At 45.2% G+C, this 23,212-nt stretch overlaps 1 protein-coding gene across 1 annotated transcript in view; it reads left to right on the forward strand.

Annotated features, from left to right (window-relative positions):
- MICU1 (mitochondrial calcium uptake 1) overlaps positions 1-23,212 on the forward strand; it is a 641,385-nt gene that overhangs the window by 283,229 nt on the left and 334,944 nt on the right. Inside the window, exon 6 of the mRNA XM_082267399.1 lies at positions 126-240. Within this exon, the coding sequence (XP_082123525.1) occupies positions 126-240 (115 nt within the window). The remainder of the gene's footprint in view (positions 1-125; positions 241-23,212) is intronic.

Below are 23,212 nucleotides of genomic sequence, written 5' to 3' on the forward strand. Positions count from 1 at the left end.
ATCTACAAGACTAAAAGCTTTAAAAACTGAGAAAGTTTTATAATCCATTATTCTGAGATACAATTAACACTTGCTGTTTGTTCTATTCTAATACTGGGCTATTTTGTTGATTTTATTATTAACAGAAAATTTCCCAAGAGAGAGAGAAGTTCGCTGATGAAGACAGTATCTTCTTTGCGCTAGGTGAATGTGGACTTATCTCATTCTCCGATTACATTTTTCTTACCACAGTTCTTTCAAGTGAGTATGCCAATTGCAAAATTGTTGTAGAAAACATGTGATACTAGCAATGTAATGTCTTTTTATTTCCTTACTGTATATAGTGACATTTTAGCGGTTCGTTATGCTGTAAGTGCTTGGAAATCTTAAGCCTGGTACACACTTGCAGTTTTTTTTTTCATTTAACCCAGCAGCTGAACTAAATAAAACTAAAGAGCTCTGGAGGAGCTGCTGTACTAACTATCTGATGTTAGTACAGCAATCTCCCCTGCTGAACATGCCGATAGGCAGACCTTTTTTGGTTATGCTCCTTCTATGGCAGCCAGACTGCCTGCCATGCACACGGGCCGAATGTCGGACGGTTTCTATTGAACCATCTGATACCGCCCGATATTCGGCTTTAGTATGACCTAACAATAGATTGCCTGTCAGTCAAATCAGTGACTCCCCACTGACCTAACCCTTAAATTGTACTCTGACCTAAAGAAGAACTAAAGGCACGAATGCTTACCTTAGTTGCATTTTCCCAATGCCCACGAGGTTCCTCGTTGGTATCTTTTCTACAAATTCTTCCAGGTACTGGTCTTTGGCCGTTTTGATCGGCTCGTGCAGGATGACGTCAGTGTGCTGGACTGTAAACTGCATGCAGAATATAAGCTGCATGTGCAACTCAGTGTACATTCTGTGGAGGATTGAGAATAGGGAGGTAGGATGTACTTTCTGCAATAAAAAGCGCTTACCTCACAGTTTAAATTTTTTTTTTTTTCGTTTAGCTCTGCTTTAAAGCCTAAGTGCAGTCAACACAACCACCCCCCTCCCCCACAGTGCTGTAGTCTCTCACTGCGGCATGGGTTATTACAAATGTTTTAGCTGACACGCCCTCTCATAAAGAGTGCCTCGCTATTCCCGCTTTCTCTTGTGTTTTATTCATGGAAGCTGTAGTACCAGCTTCTATGAAAGGAGGAATGGGTGGAAAGGACAAGCATAGTCATGCACATCCTACTGACAGTAAGTTATGTCCTTTGTGCTGATTTTGTGTTTTTTATTCTGACTGGAATTAAGCTTTAAAGCTTAAGTTTAGTAAAAAAAAAAAAAAATTGGATTTGCGACAAATACTTGATCAGCATATAAATTGCTTTGGTCCACAGTAGATCTGTACAGATCTTCTGTGAAAAACAGAACGTAAAAGTCAAGGGAAGCAAAATTGGCTGTTTCCACCTGAATTCTTATTTGGCCAGTGAATGGGGGAAGTACGGGTGCTGCAGAAGTGGTGGGCTCCCAAATAGGATTTGCCAGCGCATCAGGAAGGACACTATGGGCTCTACAACCTGTCTTTGAATTCTTGTTGGCTGTGGGACACTACTTGTGCTAGCCACCGCACCAGCTTGAACTGCACTTATGGGACTCGCCACATCAGCAAGTGTTACTGCAGTGCTGGTTTGACTATGACCAGGATTTACTAGGCCACTGGTGCTTGCTAGTTCACCAGGAAGTTGGGCGGCACTAGTACCGACACTCTGCTGCATATGGGAACCCTGCGATTGCTGCACCTCAGCAACAGAAGAACGGGGTCGGTTACGCCTGACCTTAGCAGGCATCACTACTCTGTCGTCAGAGCTATCTGTCAGGGTGCCGCTGCTGTCTACAGGTTCGTATACTGAGCCTGATCCTGACAGTGAGGCTTCCCCATTGTTCTCACCTGTCATGCTCAGTATCCTGTAGGCCTCTTCACTAGTGTACCTTTCGTTTGACATTTTGGCCAATAAATTTACAGGTACCTAGTGTGACTCACAGGTAAAAAAGCACCTGGTTGTCGAGGACTGTTTGAATTGCTTTAAAAAAAAAACTGTTAGTGCTAGCAGAGATCAGGCCTGACTGAATCTGTTGATTACTGCACTTTTGGGATGGGCAGATGGGCTAAAGGCAGGTGCTGGTAGATGTCATGGCCAATCCTGCTAACGCTGAGTTTTGGGAACACTAAACTATGGGGGACTATAGTAAATTACTGATCAGATCAAATATATTGATCCGCTCAGACACTATACTAGTAATGAAGGTGTTTAGTGTGTGTATGTGTGTGTCACTGGCAAACAAAGGGTTTAATTACTTTACTAAATATGCGGTGGAGATCTGACACTGTCCTAGATTGATGCAAACTATAAAAGTGACACTGTGACAGGGCAATGAAGGGGTTAACTGGGTGTAATCAGGAGGTTAAATCTTTATTGGGGGGAAGGGCGTGGTTCGTCAATGGCGCCGTGAAAGGCCGAGCAGTGAGGAGCTCTGCATGGTGGAGGAGAGCGCTGTGCAGTGAGTGAGTCGGCTCTCCCCCCCTCCCCCGCTAGGCGCAGAGCGGGGCCCGAGGCTCACGGAGGACGGTAATGGGGAAATCCAGGCTCGGGGAGCCATAAAGCAGCAGTGGTGGTGGCGGCAAGGAAACAGGCGGTCATACGCTGAAAGTGCGGGACCCTGCCTCAGAGTGAGAGAGGTACAGCATAGGGTGAAAGACCGTGCGGGTCGGTGTAAGCTGAAGGGCTGAGGATGAGGAGAGCCAGGGTTGAGTGCCAGCTGGGACAGTAGATGCGGAGGTCGCTGGTCTCCCCCGTATATATGACTCAAGCAGTCAGCCCGGAGCAGAAGCAAGCCCTAGAGAAAAGGACAGACATCACCTCTTATTTTCTGAGACACACAGTGGCATCACGAAGTACTGGTGGGATCAAGGCATCACAGCAACGCCAAACAAACTCAGGAATGGCAGTTCAGTAGAAAGGGCCCAAAGTTACAAACACTCAATCTACTGGGGTCTCTTCTGGTGGGAAGAAGCCTTTAGTAATGGATATATCGCAGGAACAAAGGAACGAAGAGCCCAAAGAGTCCCTGACTATGCCGCAACAGCCCCAAATACCATCAACAGCGGAGTGGGGTGAGTTTGTAAAGCTGATCCCGACGAAACAGGATATCCAAGATATGGCTGCAGCAATCGTGAGTGACATTAAAATGGAAATATGTGGTTTAAAACAAAAAGTTGATCAAATTGAAGGCAGACTGGTGAATACAGAGTCAGTACAATGTGATTTTGAAGTCAGAATCTCTGTATTAGAAAGTTCACGAGCACAGCTGCAAAAACAAGTTACCTGGTTGCGGCTGCAGCAGGATGATGGTGAGAACCGCAGCCGGAGGAATAATATTCGGCTGCGGGGCTTGCCGGAATCCGTAAAGGGCCCAGAGCTCAGAACCACGGTAGTGGGTATTTTGAATGGTCTGTTGGAGAGACCCCAAATGGAAAAAATGGAAATTGACAGAGTGCACAGGGTTAAAGCGCCCCGAAGGAGGGGAACAGATCTAATCCCAGATGTCTTGATTAGGATTCACCTGTTTTCACTTAAAGAAGACATAATGAGACAAGCATGGGCAAAAGGGCAGATCGAGTATGAAGGTTCTCAGTTGAAATTATAAATCATACAAAAATGTGATGCGCCAGAAATATAAAATCAAAAAGTGATGACAATAAGTCATATCCAGTTCATAAGGCACATAGCAATGTGTGTGCTTCCAATAAAATGATATAAAGAGTGTCCCGTGTTCAGATGAAGAAAATCCAGTGATGAAAACAACTTGTAATCACCAATATAGTGAATCCCTCCACCAGGTGAATCAGCCTCTCACCTTTCTGAAGGACCCAAACGGGCCAGCAATCACATGTATCATTGATCAGACTTCCAGGAAAGAGCCACACTATATTGCACCTCGAGGGATCCCGGGACATATAGAAAACAGATGAAGAAATCTAGTGCTCTCCGCTTACTAATGAGGGTATGCTTTATTAGAGAAAGGCAGATCAACTCACATTTGTCGGGCACTCAGCTGTGCCTGCTGTATAATCGATGTCAGCGATCTGTTACCAGAGAGAGACTCTGCGTCGGCCACGCACGCTCCGCCCCCCTATACGCGTTACGTCGAGCGTAATGCTCCTTTGACTTCCTCGGTAGGAAGTCAAAGGAGCATTACGCTCGACGTAACGCGTATAGGGGGGCGGAGCGTGCGTGACCGACGCAGAGTCTCTCTCTGGTAACAGATCGCTGACATCGATTATACAGCAGGCACAGCTGAGTGCCCGACAAATGTGAGTTGATCTGCCTTTCTCTAATAAAGCATACCCTCATTAGTAAGCGGAGAGCACTAGATTTCTTCATCTGTTTTCTATATGTCCCGGGATCCCTCGAGGTGCAATATAGTGTGGCTCTTTCCTGGAAGTCTGATCAATGATACATGTGATTGCTGGCCCGTTTGGGTCCTTCAGAAAGGTGAGAGGCTGATTCACCTGGTGGAGGGATTCACTATATTGGTGATTACAAGTTGTTTTCATCACTGGATTTTCTTCATCTGAACACGGGACACTCTTTATATCATTTTATTGGAAGCACACACATTGCTATGTGCCTTATGAACTGGATATGATTTATTGTCATCACTTTTTGATTTTATATTTCTGGCGCATCACATTTTTGTATGATTTATAGTTTATTGTGATTTGTGAAACACGATTGGTGCATGCTGCCGGACACCACTATTGATTTATAAGTTCACACACCTGATTTATGCACAGTGAATTGGTGTTGAGTTATTTTATCACATATAATAGGTTTGCGCTGATAGTTTTTTTGTATCTCAGTTGAAATTGTTGCCAGATCTCTCACGGGGGACCCTAAAGATGAGAGCCGCAATTAAACCCCTCCTAGAGGTCATAAGAAAAGTGGGAGCAACCTATTTTTGGGGACACCCCTTCCATTTGAAAGTGGTGAAAGACAGAGAAACGTTCTTATTGAAATGGCCAGACCAGCTTCCCGCGCTCTTTACATTTTTGGGGTGTGCCCCAATCCATATGAGTGACTGGTTAGATGTCCTAGGAAACTCCGTGAACTACCACATGAATTGAACCACACAACATGGGTGAAATTTGGAGTAGATAGGTGTGGGAGCAAAACAGACGCTCAGGACAAGGAGACAATAATATAACGAACCTAAAAGTGTTGACCTGGCCTATTCCATGGTCTTTTTCTGTTTTTTTTTCTTCCCGGTTTTTCCCATGCCTTGTTTCGTTTTTGGGGTTCTCCCTATCTCCTCTCCCTCTTTTTTTGGGAGGGGGGAAAGTTAAGATGTGTGGAGGTCCCTGGTATCCCCACACCCGCCCCGAACATTTGCTGTGTTGAGAAATGTTTTTTTTTTTTTTTTTTTGTATTTTTTCTATGTTATTTTTTATATGTCCTTACCATCTGAGTCACCCTCGTAGGGGATGGGGGGGGGGGGTTACTCTTTGTGTGATGTGTTTTATTTTATCGTGTTTTTCTTATGGGGGAACTGTGGTGTGTGTTTTTTGGATTTTTTGCTTCACAGGAAAATTAGATATTATATATTTGTATCCGTTGAGATCAACTATAATTTCACAAGGGTTTTTTTTTTTTCTCTTTTTATGCTTGTGTTCGTGCCCCCGCCAGCCACGGAGGGCCGGGGCACGATCTTAAGGGTCACGAGGGAAAGGGGCACTGAGGTAGAGGTAACTTGAGAGTGTTCCCTCACTTTGTGCGGGGCACGATCTTAAGGGTCACGAGGGAAAGGGGCACTGAGGTTGAGGTAACTTGAGAGTGTTCCCTCACTTTGTGCGGGACACGCTTAAAACACAAAGAAGATATGTGAGACCTAATAATACCGAATTTAAATCACTATTAGGGTGTATACAGAGGGTATAGTGACTCAGGGAATAACTATGGTTAACAGCAACTAGAAGTGAGTAAGAGAGATCTTCCCAGGACCTAGCTCAAGTCCGAAGGGTTAAGATGGAGTAGAGGGGAGGGTAAATGTTTTGTAGAAGGGGGGGGTGAGTGGGCCCCGGGGCCCTCAGGAGGGGAGTTGGGGGGGAGGGGGAGGGGAACCCATAGAGGGATAGGAGTAGAAGGTACAAGCAGGGGATCTGACTATGTAGCAATCAAGTCCCCTTCATCTGCGACCTGGCTCAGGGTAGTTTGACTCCAACCCAGGGGCGCATATGGGCCTCGAGAGAACCGCTCCCCTAGGGGAGAGGGGTGACGTCTTGGCCGTACAGGGCTGCGCCACCTTTTGTAGGAGGTAAGGCTGGGAAAGTCAAACCTAGAGTGTGTTCATTATCATACTTAGGGTCCGTTAGATTGGGAGGTGTAAGAGGGGGTCTCTGGGGCGGGGGAGTAGGACATTGACATTATGTGAAAGGAGGCGATCGCCCACCGAGGCAGAGCTCCTCTAGCTGGACACTTAAAACCTATAATTTTACTGTCCGTCAGTGAGAGGATAGGGACTACATCCTTACACCACGGTAGGGGTGAGAGGGAGTAGAGCCCATTTTCTTAGCTCCAATTTTTGGAGCTTAGCTTTTTCTTTTTTTTATCTTCTCTTGTTCTTGAAGGAGAGTGTCCAGGTACAGTGGCTTGCTGGCTGGGTTTTGGGAACCACGGCCCCCTCAGTAGATAGCGCCTGGTTGCGCTGGTTTAGATAACCATTAGAGGGGGGTAGGGGTAGTGGGAATTAAATAGTATATACATACTTGTGTGGGTAAAGGGGGGTTTCTTTTCTTTTCTTGCTAAAATTTTTATTTTTTTTCTGTGTCCTGCTTTTTCTTGCCTTGCATAGCTTGTGTGGCCGTGGGGGGCGGGGGACCGTCCACAATGGTGGCTGGAGGTGGAGCGACCCAGGGGGGGGGACAGCAGGTTGTAAGATCACGACCTATAATGTGAGGGGACTATCAACCCCACAGAAGCGTAGGAGACTTATGGGGGATCTAAAACGAGATGCTACACAAATAGCTTTCATTCAGGAGACCTACTTCCGCAAAGATGCAGTACCAAAATTGTACAATAAAGACTTTCCATGGGTTTACCACGCTACATCCCCTATTGCCAAATCAAAGGGTGTGAGCATCTTAATATCAAGTGCTGTGAAGTGGACCCTAAAAGAAGAATTGGCTGACCCAATGGGTAGGTTCGTGTTGGTGAAGGGGTGGATAGGACGGGTCGAGGTAACCCTCGTAAATGTCTATTTTCCCAACTATGAGCATGTAATGTCTTGGAATTCCGGGAAGGGCACTTAGTGATGGGAGGTGACTTTAACTATGCCCCAGAACCTCTGTTAGATACCTCCAAAAGAAGCTCATATATGTAATTTGCTAAATTACGAAGGCTGCAAAAAGAGATCTCCCTCCTGGGCCTCATCGATCCATGGAGGTTGATGCACCCGGGAGAGAGAAATTACACTTTCTATTCTCCAATCCACAAGGCATATAGTAGGATAGACAGAATTCTGGTTACCCAGGCAGACCTGCCGTTAGTGACAGACTCAGATATCGGAGATTTTTCAATCTCTGACCATTTCCCGGTGTATGTGAGTATAGAATGGGAATCGAAAAACTGTAGTCCAAGATCATGGCGTATAAATGAGGCCTTATTACAATCCCCGGAAGCGGAGGGGAAGATAGATGAGGCGTTACACAACTACTTTATAGAAAATACATCGGAGTCGCTCTCACCTTCCACGGTCTGGGAAGCGCACAAGTGCGTGATAAGAGGGGTACTGATACAGTTGGGTGCACAGCGTAAAAGAGAGCGGGAGGCGAAAATGAAAGAATATCTAACTAAAATTGAACAGCTGAGTAGGCAGCATAAGAGAACGCTTGCGGAAGCCCACTTGATCCCTCTCATGCGGGTAAGAGAGGAATTGAATCAGATACTTTTTCAAAAGACAGTACGAAATATGTTATGGTTGAAAAGACACCTGTATGAATATGCAAATAAACCAGGGGCGATGCTGGCACGAGCATTGAGGGGCCCAAAAAGACGAACTCAAATTTTACGTCTTAGAAATACAAAAGGTGGGGAGGTTCACACTTCAGCTGACATAGCAGAAGAGTTCTGCTCTTTCTATCGGTCACTATATAACCTACCGGAAATGGGGAGTAAGAAAAGTCCAGAAAAGGGGAAGCAGATAGAGGAGTATTTACGAGACTCGGGCATGCATACTCTTTCAGAAGACCAAGTATTGACATTGGAAGACGAGATATCGGGGGGAAAAGCTGGCCGCTGCGATCTCACAGACCAAGGCACATAAGGCACCTGGCCCAGATGGCTTTACTTTAAGTTACTACAAGAAATTTGGGGAGCGTTTAAAGAACCCCCTACTATCACATTTCAATGAAGTGGGAAGAAGAGCGGCGTTACTGTTGGATTCTCTACGGGCGCATATTACAAAGAAGAGAAGGACCCCCTGTGTTGTGGTAGCTATCGCCCGATATCTTTGATAAATGTAGACACGAAACTATATGCAAGAATATTAGCAAATCTGCTCTTACCATATATGGCAGACCTGGTCCATTTTGACCAAGTGGGCTTTATTCCTACCCGGGAGGCCCAGGATAATACAATTCGAGCCATAGATCTAATACATTTGGCACGTACATCACGGAAGAAGATGGTTCTTTTCGCAGCAGATGCGGAAAAGGCCTTTGACAGGGTGGCGTGGGATTTTATCCGGGCCACCCTGTCATATATAGGCCTGGGACCGCAAATGCTGCAATTTATACTGGCACTTTATACGGTCCCTACAGCGGCGGTTAGGGTAAATGAATGGAGGTCAAGCTACTTCCCTATCTCTAATGGCACACGGCAGGGGTGACCTTTATCTCCGCTTATATTCGTGTTGTGCCTGGAACCCCTACTGTGTAGAATTCTGAGTTCTCCGGATATAGCGGGAATCCAAAGCGGGGGGGAACAACACAAGGTGGCCGCGTTTGCGGACGACCTGCTGTTTTTTGCTACTAACCCTTCTCTTTCACTACCAAATATTCTAGACGCCCTGAAAACATATAGTGGGTTCTCTATAAAATTAATGTAACTAAATCAGCGGCACTCAACGTATCGTTATCTGACCAAGAAGAGAGAGGACTTCGAATAGCGTTTCCGTTTCAATGGGCCTCAGATACGCTCAAATACTTAGGGATACAGTTAACGGCAGATCCCGAGGATCTCTATAGAAAGAATTACCTTCCGCTTGTAGGAAAGGTTAAAGCAGATCTCAGAATATGGCAGCTGTTGGCAGTGACGTGGTTTGGGCGCAGTAGCTTTATTAAAATGAATGTGTTACCCTGTATCTTGTATTTAATGCAGACAATTCCAATAGCAGTTCCAAAAGAATTTTTTCAATCAATTAAGGGCATACTCCGCGCCTATATTTGGGCAAACAAATCCCCTAGAATTAAGATGCAGACGTTGGCCTTACCCAAAGTAAGAGGTGGGATTGGATTCCCAGATATCCTGAGATATTACAGGGCGGTCCATTTAGTAAGGGTGGTGGACTGGCACTGCAATAAACGTACCAAACGATGGGTGGATTTAGAGAATGAGGAAACAGGACAGTTAACCCCCCCCAGCCCCATGGTCGATGTTCGAATCTAAAGACGCTATTCTCAAACATCCTACAGTGGGAGCGACTATAAAAGAAACTAAGAGAATTCAGTCGCATTGGAGGGTAGCTCCGGGTCTATCTCCGATGACACCGATTTTGGGGAACCCGGATTTTCCCCCGGGGTGTATAAATGCCAGAATTCGTAGGTGGGCTCAAGATGGTAAAAGGCGCCTATGTGATATATGGCAAAATGGGCCTATGCCCTCCCTAGAAGAACTTAGGACAGGTGCAGGAGAATCGTTAGATTATTTCAGCCTTTATCAGCTGTATAATTATATTAGATCAGCTCGGCGGAAAGGGTACGCACCACGAGAGCTAACGGACCTGGAAAATATGTGTAGAACAGGTAAAGCGACGGGCCATCTGATCTCAAGGTTCTATACACAACTGTCAGAAGATGAGGGAGACCAACAATTGCCGTTTATCCAAAAATGGGAGCATGAGTTAAATACCGTGTGGTCAAAAGAGCAGATAAATAAGATCCTGAGATTAGTTCATCAATCGTCACTAGATTGTAAGATCCAAGAGACAGGGTATAAAAATTCTAACCAGATGGTATAGAGTCCCATCACTATTACACAGAATAAAAGAGGCGGTCTCAGGAAAATGCTGGCGGTGTGGATTGGAGGATGGAAACGCGGTCCATATTTTTTGGGGATGTAAAAGAGTGTGGCCATTTTGGAATAAGATAGCAGTGGCTATAAAACATATAACTAATGTGGATATACTAGAGGACCCCGCGTTGTGCTTGCTGCATTTGACGGGAAGCTCAGTGCGGAGCTACAGAAAGTCCCTGACTCTTCGTCTGTTGAATGCAGCAAGGGCATGCATACCTATTTTCTGGAAACAGACAGTGATCCCAACTTACGAGTTGTGGTGTGGGAAGGTCAACGAGATCTATAAGATGGAAGAGCTGTCCGCCATATTGGGAAATTCAGAGGATCAAGTTAAGTTGAGATGGAGACCCTGGGTGCAATACTTGGAAGCCAATTCTTCTTAAAGGGAGTTTAAGAGAGAATTACCCTGGGCGGAGCCGGGTGCAGGCTGTGGGGGGACGGTCCCCATACCCCTCCTGGTGTATGGTAATATAGTATGGAATACATCTTCATACGAAGAAATGTTGGGAACGTGCGCATAAAAGTGTAAAAATTTTCGTTTTTTTTTTTTTTGGTTTAATTGGGGGGAGGAGGGTGGGGGAGGTAAGGGGGGTGGGGTTTGGTCAGAATATGACAATGTTTGTTTGAAATGTATGTATATATAAAAAATCACCAATAAAGATATAAATTTAAAAAAATAAATAAATCTTTATTGGGGGGGTGGCGGGTACCCTAAACCTATTTGGGATAGAAACTAACGGGCTCTCACACTAACTGCAGTCACAAGTGACACTATTACAGTAATCCGTAAAAAAAGCTATTTACTGTATATAGTGTGCACTGTGACAGGGCATTAAAGGGTTAACTGGGGGGTGATCAGGGGTGTTAAATGTGTGCCTATGTGTACTGGTGTTAGTGTAGTGGTTGTGTGCTCACTGTTAGATGCTTTCTTCTCTCACACTGGAACCAAAAAGGGCTCCACAAGGGAAGAGAGCATCATTTCCTGTGCCTGTGTTTTGTAAACATACTCTGCCTGCGCGTCTGCGTCACGGTAAGCGTCCCCCTTTTATATGAGCTATTTCTTATTGTGCGGGCCTATATGGAAGGGCTCGGAGGGTGACCCTCTTATTTTTGGCGGAGTCCAGTGGGTGGTTCATTCATGGACCCTGTTTTGGTGTCCCCCTTGCGGGATTGCAGTCCGCGGCCCTATCCTGATTATGTTTTTTTCAGATTGACCTTAGTATATAGCGTCCACCGCCCTCCCCTGCCTCATCTGTCCATCAGATCCTGAATCTGTTTTCGGTCACGAGTCACCGTCCACGCATCCTGAGTGCTCAGACAGTGAGGATGTTTGCTCTGCTGCGCTCCTCTAGCCATGCATGAAAAAGCGCTGGTGTATGCACTGATTGTGTCAGAGCGTTCAATTTTAAACATGGCGGAGATTCTGCGATGAGGCGCCGGTCCCTTTTGGCACCACAGGTCCTCCACTGTGGCGGGGGTGTTCCCCTTTCCCGCTTACTTTGACAACTTTGTCACATAACAGTGGGGTTGTCCAAAACGCACTCTTGTGATCCCTAAGCGTTTTGCTATGAGGTATCCATAAAAGGATTCCCTGCTTTAAAAGTGGACGGTCCCACCTGTAGTAGACTCACTGGTTTCCAGGTTAAAGATCCGGTTAATAGGTGAGTGGAGGCTCTGGCCCGCCATACGTTTTACGTTGGTCTCTTGGCTTATGCCGGTATTTACTATTGGCGAGGGACACCTGGGAAAACCCTAGGGTAACCCTGGTCAGATAGTTGTATGGGAGAACCAACAACAATATCGGATGCAAAAGTAACTTTATTAGGAAGAAAAAATACAATCACTTGGCTTCTTGGAGATTTCCCCGTTTTGGAATATCTGGATGGCCTTCTTCTAAAGGAACAGTCAGTCTACTCTTTACATTCAGTGTCCAATAAACAGTGCAGACCCTGCAGAAATTCGGCTGAATCCTACATTTCCAGAAATCAGTGCTGGATCTGTCTCGTCGCTTCGGGTCTAATCTGGGATATCGCCCTGTCCAGAGTCTTAGTTCCCTCAGACAATCTTGTGTCTCTGCGCTTACACATGCAGACTCTATGGTTCAGAAGAGACCCAACAGTTTGCTTTTGAACGAGGGTGTCCTGTAATGTAAGATTGAAGACATTGTGTTGCCTTCCTTGTGTCCTGTGCTTAAGCATCCTAAAGAGATCAGATTCCTTGTTTGTCCTTAGGAATGGATCTCGTAATGGGCAGGGCACATCTGCTGTGACCATTTCCAGGTGGATTAGGCAGACAGTGGTGCAGGCCTGTTCTATTAAGGGTCATGTTCCTCCTTTCCCGGTAAGGCGCATTCTACAAGGGCGCTTAGTGCCTCCTGGGCCTTCCGTCATCAGGCGTCAGTGGTCCAGGTTCGCAAGGCGGCCATTAGGTCGTCTGTGCACACTGGGGATTGACCGATTATCGGCAGGGCCAATATGCACTGTCCCCGATATATCGGAATCAGCCCCGAAGGGTTTTAATATTGCCGATATTATCATGACGTCAATGCGTATGTTGCGCCACTCGCCTCCGCGCACTGGAACAGCTTCTGCCTTCTTAGGTCGCCTCCCTCAGCCTCGTCTGGAGTCAGGGAGTCGACAGTGTGTACAGTGCACACAGTGTGTTAACACCTGCCATACATACACCCACCCACAGCTGCCCGGTGCCAGCCAGCCACCCACACACCCACAGGCCTGTACCAGCCAGCCACCCACCACACAGGGTGCCAGCCAGCCACCCACCACACAGGGTGCCAGCCAGCCACCCACCACACAGGGTGCCAGCCAGCCACCCACCAAAGGGTGCCAGCCACCCACCACAGGGTGCCAGCCAGCCACCAACAACAGGGTACCAGCCAGCCACCCACCAAAGGGTGCCAGCCAGTCAGCCACCCACCACAGGGTGCCTGCCAGCCAGCCACCCACCACAGGGTGCCGGCCAGCCATCCACCAAAGGGTGCCAGCCACCAAAGGGTGCCAGCCACAGGATGCCAGCCAGCCACCCGCCAAAGGGTGCCAGCCACTCATCACCACAGGGTGCCAGCCAGCCAGGTTTTTTTTAAGCCTATATTCAATTTCAGTAGTGTCTTTCAAATTTCACTGAAGATGGATGCAGATAGAAAAATGTAAAAGTGTGGTCTGGGACTATTTCTCATCTCCATCTGTGCAAAAACCAAAAATACGTCAAATCTTTGGGCCCATCTAAGAGTTCATCATGTTGAATTATATCATGCAGCACAGAAAAAACAAAATGAATCATAAGGTGAAACATCAGTATCCCAGGCAACAGTAACAGATATGTTTCAGAAAAAAAAGATGGTCGCTGATAACCAGCAATTTACAATGGTGTCTGACTCTGGTCTTAAGCGGTTGATGTCCATAGTTGAGCCAAGGTACACACTGAAGAGTGACAAGTATTATCAAACCGAAATGCTGGGAAAGATTCAACAAAAGGTCATTGAGAAAGAAAAAGGCTGTGCTGAAACCAGAGAATGCTGGCAACTCACTCTCATTCACGACTGACTGCTGGTCAGGACAAACAGAATTACTAATGAGTCTTACAGGCCACTTCATTGACAGCGGATGGACAAGAAGGCATTTGGTGTTGAATACAAAAGTGATGCAAGGATCCCACACTGGGGAGTACATTAGAGAGAGGTTTCTAGGCATACTAGAAGAATGGGGAATCACCAAAGACTTGGGGAATGAGACATGCTGAAGTGTCAGACCTCAGTTGTATGGCAGACACCCTCCAACTTATGGTAAATGATAGTCTGTCAAACCAGAGAGTTTTGCTTGACATAATTAGCATGCTGAAGAGGTGCGCAGGCCATTTCCCCATTCAATCCTTGCCAAGCAGCCACTGCAGTGCATTGAGGAAGACCTTGGCCTACCCAAAAACAACTTGATTAACGCTGTTCCAACACGATGGAACTCAACACTTCACATGTTGCAAAGAATGGTGGAGCAGACGCGAGCTCTTGCTATATAGTCAGGTGAATATCGAGGATATTCTTGTCCTACTGCTGATCATTGGACATTGTAGCCAATGTCATTGAGACCCTCCTCCCCATAGAGGAAGTGACACTAGAGGTGAGTCATTACGACTCATCTGTGTCATCTGTCATCCCATGTGTAAGAGTGCTGAAGATGCTTCTTCAAGAGAATGAAGGACCCAACACACATGACACTAAAACATGTAGGCAGGCCATGAGGGACAGCCTCGCCAAACATTTTGAGAAGCATGAAGAGAATAAAAATGTTGTGATTGCATGTCTTTTGGATCCTTGATACAAGAACCATCCTTTTTCTTCTGATGTATTGGCCAATGCAAAACAATGGCTGACAGAAGATATTTAACAGGAGGTGCAGGAGGTTCCTGCCGAAAAGAAAAGTCAAGAAGAGCAGGTTTTTAATGTGAAAGAGCAGGATGCTTCAAAAAGAGAAAAATGTCCAAAAAGACAACAGACAGAAGAGAAACTTCATCGTGGTCGAATAGATGCCATGTTCAGTGTTTTATTGGGGCCTCATGCGCGGGGTATTCTTTTGAATCTGCAATAATGAGCCTGGATGATGAACTTCATCTCTATTTGAAGGAACCAGTAATTGACAGAAGAAGTGGTGATCCTCTTCAGTGGTGGAAAGAAAATGAGGCACACTAAAAAAGACCTACTTCTCATGATAGAAGATACCTTTCTGCTCCTCCTTCCTCGGTACCAAGTGAACCTGTTTTTAGTGAAGTGGCAGCAGTTTGTGGAAAAAAACAGAAGCCATTTAACTGGTGAACATGCTGAAATATTATGCTTTCTGCACTATAATATTCTACTTAACTGGGAGTATTGAAAGTGTAGTAGTATTGTACTAGTTTCCACTCCAATCCATTCCACTGTCTAGCTTTTGTCTAGCTTTTTTTTTCTAGCAGTTTTGCACTGACTGTGCTGCGGTCAGTGCAAAACTGCTAAAAAAAAAGCTAGACAGTGGATTGGAGTCAGTGGACTACTGCTGCAGTAGTGTGCCACTCACTGCTGCAATACTTTTAAATCTCTACTGCAGTAGTGATTTAAAATGATTGCAGTGAATGAGTACTACTGCAGCAGTAGTCCACTGACTCCCCACTGTCTAGCTTTTTTTCTAGCAGTTTTGCACTGACTGCAGTTAGTGATTTAAAATCATTGCAGTGAGTGCACTACTGCAGCAGTAGCCCACTGACTCCTCCAATCCACTGTCTAGCTGTTTGTTGTTGTCTAGCTTTTTTGTCTAGCAGTTTAATTTGCACTGACTGCAATAGTGATTTAAAATCATTGCAGTGAGGGCACTACTGCAGCGGTAGTACACTGACTCCAATCCACTGTCTAGCTGTTTGTCTAGCTTTTTTCCAGCAGTTTTGCACTGACTGCACTGCAGTAGTGATTTAAAATTATTACAGTGAGTGAGTGCACTACTGCAGCAGTTTATGCATCATTCACAATCAGATGATGTGAAACTGATGTCCCTGCAACTGCGGTTTTCCTATCCATTTTCATGCAGTTAAGGTGGGAAGAGCGAGCCCTTAATGTTATAAATGTTAATAAACAAGCATTAACATGTTCAGTAACAGATTTGTGTCAAATTGTGTTAATTTTGCAAAACTTTAAATGTTCAAAATATCGGCCCATATCGGCCGATTCCGATATGCAGTGGCCAAAATATCTGTATCGGCAATGAAAAACCTATATCGGTCGATCCCTAATGCACACCTTCACATCATTTTACAAGGTGGATGTATTCACATCTGTAGATGCTGCTTTTGGCCGCAAGGGTTTGCAGGCCGCTGTTGGAGAGGCTTAAGCCTCTTGAGGATGTATTTTTTTTGTTAGGTGAGCTCCAGTTGTTCCTGATTGAGCTCCTGTGTTTCCTGGTTGGCTATGTTTTTATTGCTCTGTTTTTTCCCACCCCTCATGTTGACACTGCTTTGGGATGTCCCAAGGGCTGTGTCCGTCAATGAACGAAAGAGAAAACTGGATTTTTGTATTACGGTAAAATCCTATTCTCTGATGTTCATTGACAAACACAGCACCCACCCCTCTATTAAGTTGGGTTATGTATTCTTCTAACAAAACTTAAGTCCTATAGTAGGAAGTGGGAGTATACCCCCTAGGACTGCCCTATAGGCGTTTTCAATTATCTTCCGCCTAGTGTCCTACTTCTGTAGGGGGCAGCATAACCCAAAGGTCAAATGATATGGAGCTGTGTCCTTCAATGAACATCAGAGAAAAGGATTTTGAGTTAAGTTAAAAATCCAGTTTTTTTTCTTTGCTTGCAGGGTCTTTATGGAGATTAAACGTGCAAAATGTGCTTGTATTGCAGAGATATGTACTGCATTTTCTTTCCTTTTGCCTTGACATACACATTTAAAGCAGCTTACTCCCAAATGTACTAAGAAATATGGGTCTGTAAAAAAAAAAAAAGACTAATTCCTGGGCCTTAAATCTCTGATCTTATCTATAAAATTTAACAGTGCAAAGATCTTATTTTCTCACAAAGGACTTTTTTTTTTTTTTTTATTACGGATTTTCTTGTTCAAATTTCAGCCCTTTGCTAAATAGCTAGTACTTTTTTGTCCAATAGATTTCGTAATATATTATAGTATAAAGTCCTTGGTTGTTCCTTTAGCAAAACAAATGTTTTGTGTCCCTATCACCTTTTTGCCCTTGGTAAGAAAAGTAATTGCAGTCTTTGATTGGCGTTTTCAGTGCATAGCCAGTGCACTTAGTCACAATTTAAAATTAGGTTTCCGTTGAACTGCACTGCTCTGTAGTGCTTGACATAATCTACTTAATTTAAGTCATGACTCAGTGGTTCAGTAAATAATCAGCTGTTCTAGATCGAAATATTTGGGAGAGTAAAAATGAGAGAAGAAAAAATCAATTTTCGAAAACTATTTTAGGATGTTTAGGCTGTATTTTTGCATAATTTTTAAAAAAGCTACCTTTTTCTTCCCCTGGAAAAGTCTTTTGGAGAGAAGCATTATTTTCTTATTAAGAAGGAAAGAATTAAAGAGAGCATGTAGGTAAAACAAAGCAGATTGCACAGTTTTAATGATAAAACTGACTGTTTTCCACATTCTTGTGTTCTGAATATAATTTATCATTGCGCAAAATTTTCTTTTTCAATATGTTAAAGTTTACAACCTTAACAAAGAAATTGGTCATTCTCAAGATCACAAAACTGTATAGCAATACTGCATTGCAGGTGGAGAATATAGTAAATATCAACCTACCAATAAGTAGTAATATCTACAATATCTCACAATAGTGAGTAGTAGAATAATAGTTTATGGAAACAGAAGAGATAACAATAATTATAAAAACAAGCAATTGATAAAACTGACATGCAAAGTTTTATTTAAATGATATGGAAGCTCTCTAATCCTTTTGTAATACTCTGTGTAAATTATAACTGAGGACTCCAGTGGCAACCTGTGAAGCTCTGGTGAACTCCATGACCAAGATAGCTAAGGCAGTGCTGGAAAATAATGGTGGCCGCACAAAATATAGACATTTTAGGCCAAAATTGGATATTTTGACTTAGGGGTGTACTCACTTTTGTTGCCAGCGGTTTAGACATTAATGGCTGTGTGTTGAGTTGTTTTGAGGGGACAGAAAATTTACACTGTTATACAAGCTGTACACTCACTACTTTACATTGTAGCAAAGTGTCCTTTCTTCAGGGTTGTCACATGAAAAGATATAATAAAATATTTACAAAAATGTGAGGGGTGTACTCATTTTTGTGAGATACTGTAAGTAATACAAGTATACTTCAAGCCCATGAGTGGAATGTCATGTCATGGTACCTCCTACTCCCCCCCCCCCCCGTATGCCCATGGAATGGCGCCAAATTACAGTATCCAAAAATCTCCATAGATGTTTTAAAAGCCTACAGGTTATTAGTTTAGAGTTACACAGGTGTTCTGGTGCTAGAATCATTGATCTCGCTCTTACGTTGGCGACGATCTCTCACGTTTTGGTGCAAACACTGTTTACATATGCATGTGGGACTTGCGTATGTGTTCGCCTTTGCGCAGGGACAGGGGAGCTTTTTTTTTTTTTTTAATTCTTGTTTATTGTAGCAAAGTCACAAAAGTACAAGGAGTTTCAAGCCATTAACAAAGTGTGTGTCAAGCATAACAAGTTTATCTCAGTTACAATTTATATAGAGTATTACAAAAGGATTACAGAGCTTCCGTATCATTTGAATAAAACTTTGCATGTCAGTTTTATCAATTCCTTGTTTTTTATTGCTCGTATTATAATTATTGTCATCTCTTCTGTTTAAATAAAATATAAGCTTTTAATAGCTCGTAAACATTAGCACTTGGCTGTCTTGCGTCCAGGGCTATAGTAAGTTGCAATCTCACGAAGAGATAAAAAAAAAGAAAAAATCTTTTGTGTCACTCTTTTAGAAAGGGGGGGGGGGGATAAAAGAAAGGTGGAGATAGCGAGGAAAGACAAGGGGGGAAGTAAGGTGTGCAGGTGGCAGGGGCCCAAAAGTCCCACATAATATCCTTTCTGTTTAGGTCTCCTATGACTCCATAAGTTTATGATCCTGCCACCTCACGGAGGTAGTCATCCGTATATATGAAGTAGTGCCAAGGCCCCCAATTTGTCTCTAAATTTTTATTCTGTATTATGGATCATAGCAGTTCCTCCATTCGGTGTATTTGCTTAATTTTGGAGTACCACAGTGCACGAGTTGGCAGATAAGTTTGCCTCCATAGTGAGGGTATACATGCCTTAGCTGCATGAAGAGTTTGCAAGGTTAGTGATTTTTTTTTTTTTTTTATACTTCCGGAGGGGTCTCTCTGTTAGGTGGAGCAGGCACACTGCTGGATTATCTTTTACATCTACTGCTGTCAGTTTTTTAATAGTGTCTGTCACCTCCCCCCAGAAAGATCCCAGAACAGGGCAGGACCAAAAGGTGTGGAGCATGGTTCCCACCACTTACTCACATCTCCAGCATCTGTCCGAGATAGAATCATCTATTTTATGGAGTATATAAGGCATCCTATACCATCTCGATAGGATTTTTTATCCCACTTCGTTATTGGTTCGCTATGGAAGACTTGTGTGCCATTAAAAGGATTTTCTTCAGGTGGCTATGTGTGAATTGCACATTGAGGTCTGCTTCCCATTGATGAATGAAGGGCAAAGTTACCTCTTTCACCGCTGCCATCAAGAAGCCAGACATCAATGTCAGTGTATGTCTGATTGGTTCTCTGGTCCTGCAAAGCGCCCCAAATGGGGTTGGCGTGCGAGGGGTATATGATACCTTCTGAAAGGTCTGGAGAATATGTCTGAGTTGGTTGATGCTGAGTAGGTCAAGTGGGGGCTCCGATAGCTTGGATAAGTCTGTCAGAGATGGCAAACTGCCCTGTGGCCACATGTCTATCAGGCAGGTCCTCCCTTGTTGTTTCAGTCTGCCAAATCTATCATCGACTAGCCTGGGGGCAAAGTCGGGATTTCCTATAGCTGGAAAACCAGAAAATTTCAGCGCTGAGACTGTGGCAGTCTCACTATATAGTTAATCACTCCACCAGTGGTGCTGCTGTTAGAAAATGCTGAGAACAGCATAAAGGTGCACAACAGAAGAAAAGATTAGCACTAGCCACAGTAGTTAATGTAGACATTAGGACAGCAGCCCATGTAAACCAATAAAATTTATTGAGAAATTAAGTTAAAAGGTTAGAATCCAAACCGGTAATTAGTTGCAATGAAGCCACTGGTCAGTGAGGAGTACACAGCGCACGTTGCCGCTGGATGAAGTCCGCACTGTGGTGGGGAATGCCTTGGATGGTGAAGTGCTCAACTGACACACAGAAGAGGGAGGGAGGGGGGCACACCGAACCAGCCGGTGTGCACTAGGAGCTGCCTCCTGCTTTCCCCCGCGATGCAGAGCCCAGCGGAGCGGAGCAGATGCGTCTCACCGGAAGGACGTCACTACCGGAAGTGATGTAATGGAGACCAGAGCCAGCTTGACTCACAAACAATGCCCAGTTGCCGTGACAAACTGGGCATTGTTTGCGAGTCGCGCATCTGCTCCGCTCCGCTGGGCTCTGCATCGCAGGGGAAAGCAGGAGGCAGCTCCTAGTGCACAGCGGCTGGTTCGGTGTGCCCCCCTCCCTCCCCCTTCTGTGTGTCGGTTGAGCACTTCTCCATCCAAGGCATTCCCCACCACAGTGCGCACTTCATCCAGCGGCGAAGTTCGATGTGTACCCCTCACTGACCGGGGGCTTCATTGCAACTAATTACCAGTTTGGATTCTAACCTTTTAACTTGGTTTCTCAATAAATTATATTGGTTTACATGGGCTGCTGTCCTAATATCTACATTAACTACTGTGGCTAGCGCTGATCTTTTTTTCCCTATAGCTGGAGTCTGGGGGATTGCAAGGGTACTATGGTCTGTAGAGCAGGAAAAAATCCTTAACTTCTAGCAGTGTATCTGCGATCAACGAGTGTTTCTGCATGTCCTTAGGGACAGTGGTCGTGAACCATGGGGCTGTCCCCAATGGTATAATGGCATCTTACAATTCCGTAGACACCCATTGCTTAGAGGCTTCATTGCAATGCCAGTCTAGTACCCTCGAAAGATGAGCAGCTCTATAATACTTGAAAATGTCTGGAAGTCCAACACCCCCTCTCGCCTTTTGGCAATGAGAGGAGTTGCAATCTAATGCTGGGTTCCTTGTTGGACCAAACAAATTTTCTGAAGATGAACCTAGTCTGTTTTAAGAACGACTGAGGGATTCGGACCGGCACCGCCTGAAGAACATGCAGCAACCTAGGTAGAACGTTCATTTTTAGTGCGTTACATATGCCGAACCACATCAAAGTCAAGGAATGCCAGTGCTGGAGATCCAACCTCAAAGTTTGGATTAACGGTAGTAGGTTTGCTTGGTACAGGGTCGCTGGGTCTGAAGTCATGTTAACGCCTAAGTATCGTATTGATGTGTCTGCCTACTGAATTGGGAATGATGCCCTCAAGACAATAGCCTCATTGTGTGGGAGTGAGACATTGAGTACAGCAGATTTGGTAAGGTTTATTTTGTAGTTGGATAGATCGCCATATACTCCAAGGGCCTCCAGGATGTTAGGGAGAGATACATGGGGATTAGTGACAAAAAAAATTAAGTCGTCTGCATATTCTGCTATTTTGGGATGACCTGATGGTTTCTGTATGCCAGAAATATCTGGATTCCTCCTGACATTCCATTTGTTAGTTTGAAGAAGTCAGATCTCCAATCATTAGCCCGTATTGCTGCAGTGGGGCAGGAGTAGAGTGCAGAAATCCATCGCAGCATATTAGGGCCAAGGCCTATATGTGACAAAAAATGCCATGCCACCCTGTCAAACGCCTTCTCCGCCTCCGTGGAGTGCAACAAAAGTGGGCGTTTCACAGTGTGGGCTGTATGAATCAAATTGATAACTCGGGTCGTGTTGTCCCTAGCCTCTCGAGTTGGTATAAACCCGGCCTGGTCTAAATTAGGGCTGCCAAGACACGTCGACTACAAAAAATCGTCGACGTGCGTGAAAGGCGTCGACTCGTCAACACGTGATGTCACACGCCCCCTGGCCGGCCGCAGCGCCGCTTGAAACATTGCCGGCCGGGTGAAATCCCCCCCCCCTCGAGCTCCGTCCACACCCGCTATAACAACACTCACTGCTCCCGGCTGTGAATGGGATCTGCGACATGAAGATCTCGTGCATGACCCTCCTGGCTGCCGCCATCTTGGTGACCTCTAAGCTCCACTTCCCCCAGTGACGTCAGAGGTAAAGATGTCGGCGGCCGTGCTGGAAGGGGAGGAGGCTTTCCGGAGGATTTTCCACCTGTACCGGAGGAGTCCCGAGGCCCAGGGGGGTGTCATCTTCCGGCCCGGGGAGAAGGGGGTGAGAGATTATAAAGGGGAGGGGGGGGGGATCTCAAGAAAGCTCAATTATAGAGAAGCTCTCACTGCATTGTATGCATACAGGTCCTCTTCACTGGAACCACCCGGCAATCACAGGACCCACCCCGCAATCACAGGACCCCCCCCCAACCACCCCGCAGTCACAGGACCCCCCCCCCCCAACCACCCTGCAATCACAGGACCCCCCCCCAACCACCCCGCAATCACAGGAACCACCCCAACCACCCCGCAATCACAGGACCCCCTCCCCTACCACCCCGCAATCTCAGGACCCCCCCCAAGTTGGAGGAGCTTACTGAGGGGTCTGTACTGGGAGGGGGGCTTACTAAGTGGTCTGTACTAGGTAGGAGGGCTTACTGTGGGGTCTGTACTGGGGCGGGGGCCTACTAAGTGGTATGTACTTGGTGGTAGGGCTTACTGTGGGGTCTGTACAGAGAGGAGGGCTTACTGAGGGGTCTGTATTAATTACAGGATTAATTAGCTAATCAAAAAAACACTCCATTAAGCAAAAAAATAAAATAAAAATAATCGTTAGATTAGTCGACTAATCGTAAAAATAATCGATAGATTAGTCGACAGAAAAATGAATCGTTTGTTGCAGCCCTAGTCTAAATGTATCAACTTTGCGATGTGTGGGAAAAGCCTATTTGCCAATATTTTCGAGAAAAGCTTCGGATCCACATTTAACAAAGCGATGGGGCAATAGTTCCCACACTGAGCTGGGGCCTTCCCTTCCTTATGTAGAAGTGTGATATAGGCCCTAAGAGAATCAGTCAGCAGTACTCCAAAAGAATAAAAGGAAATTGACCCTACTACTGTGTAACAAAACAGTTGAGTGGGAGTGTTCTAAATAAACACAAATAAATAATCGCCAAATAGTGAAAACAAAAAGTCCAAAGTGCTCTGGAT

The sequence above is a fragment of the Pelophylax lessonae genome (genome assembly GCF_965119305.1).
Source record: "Pelophylax lessonae genome assembly, chromosome: 9".
In the NCBI taxonomy this organism is placed as follows: Eukaryota; Metazoa; Chordata; class Amphibia; order Anura; family Ranidae; genus Pelophylax; species Pelophylax lessonae.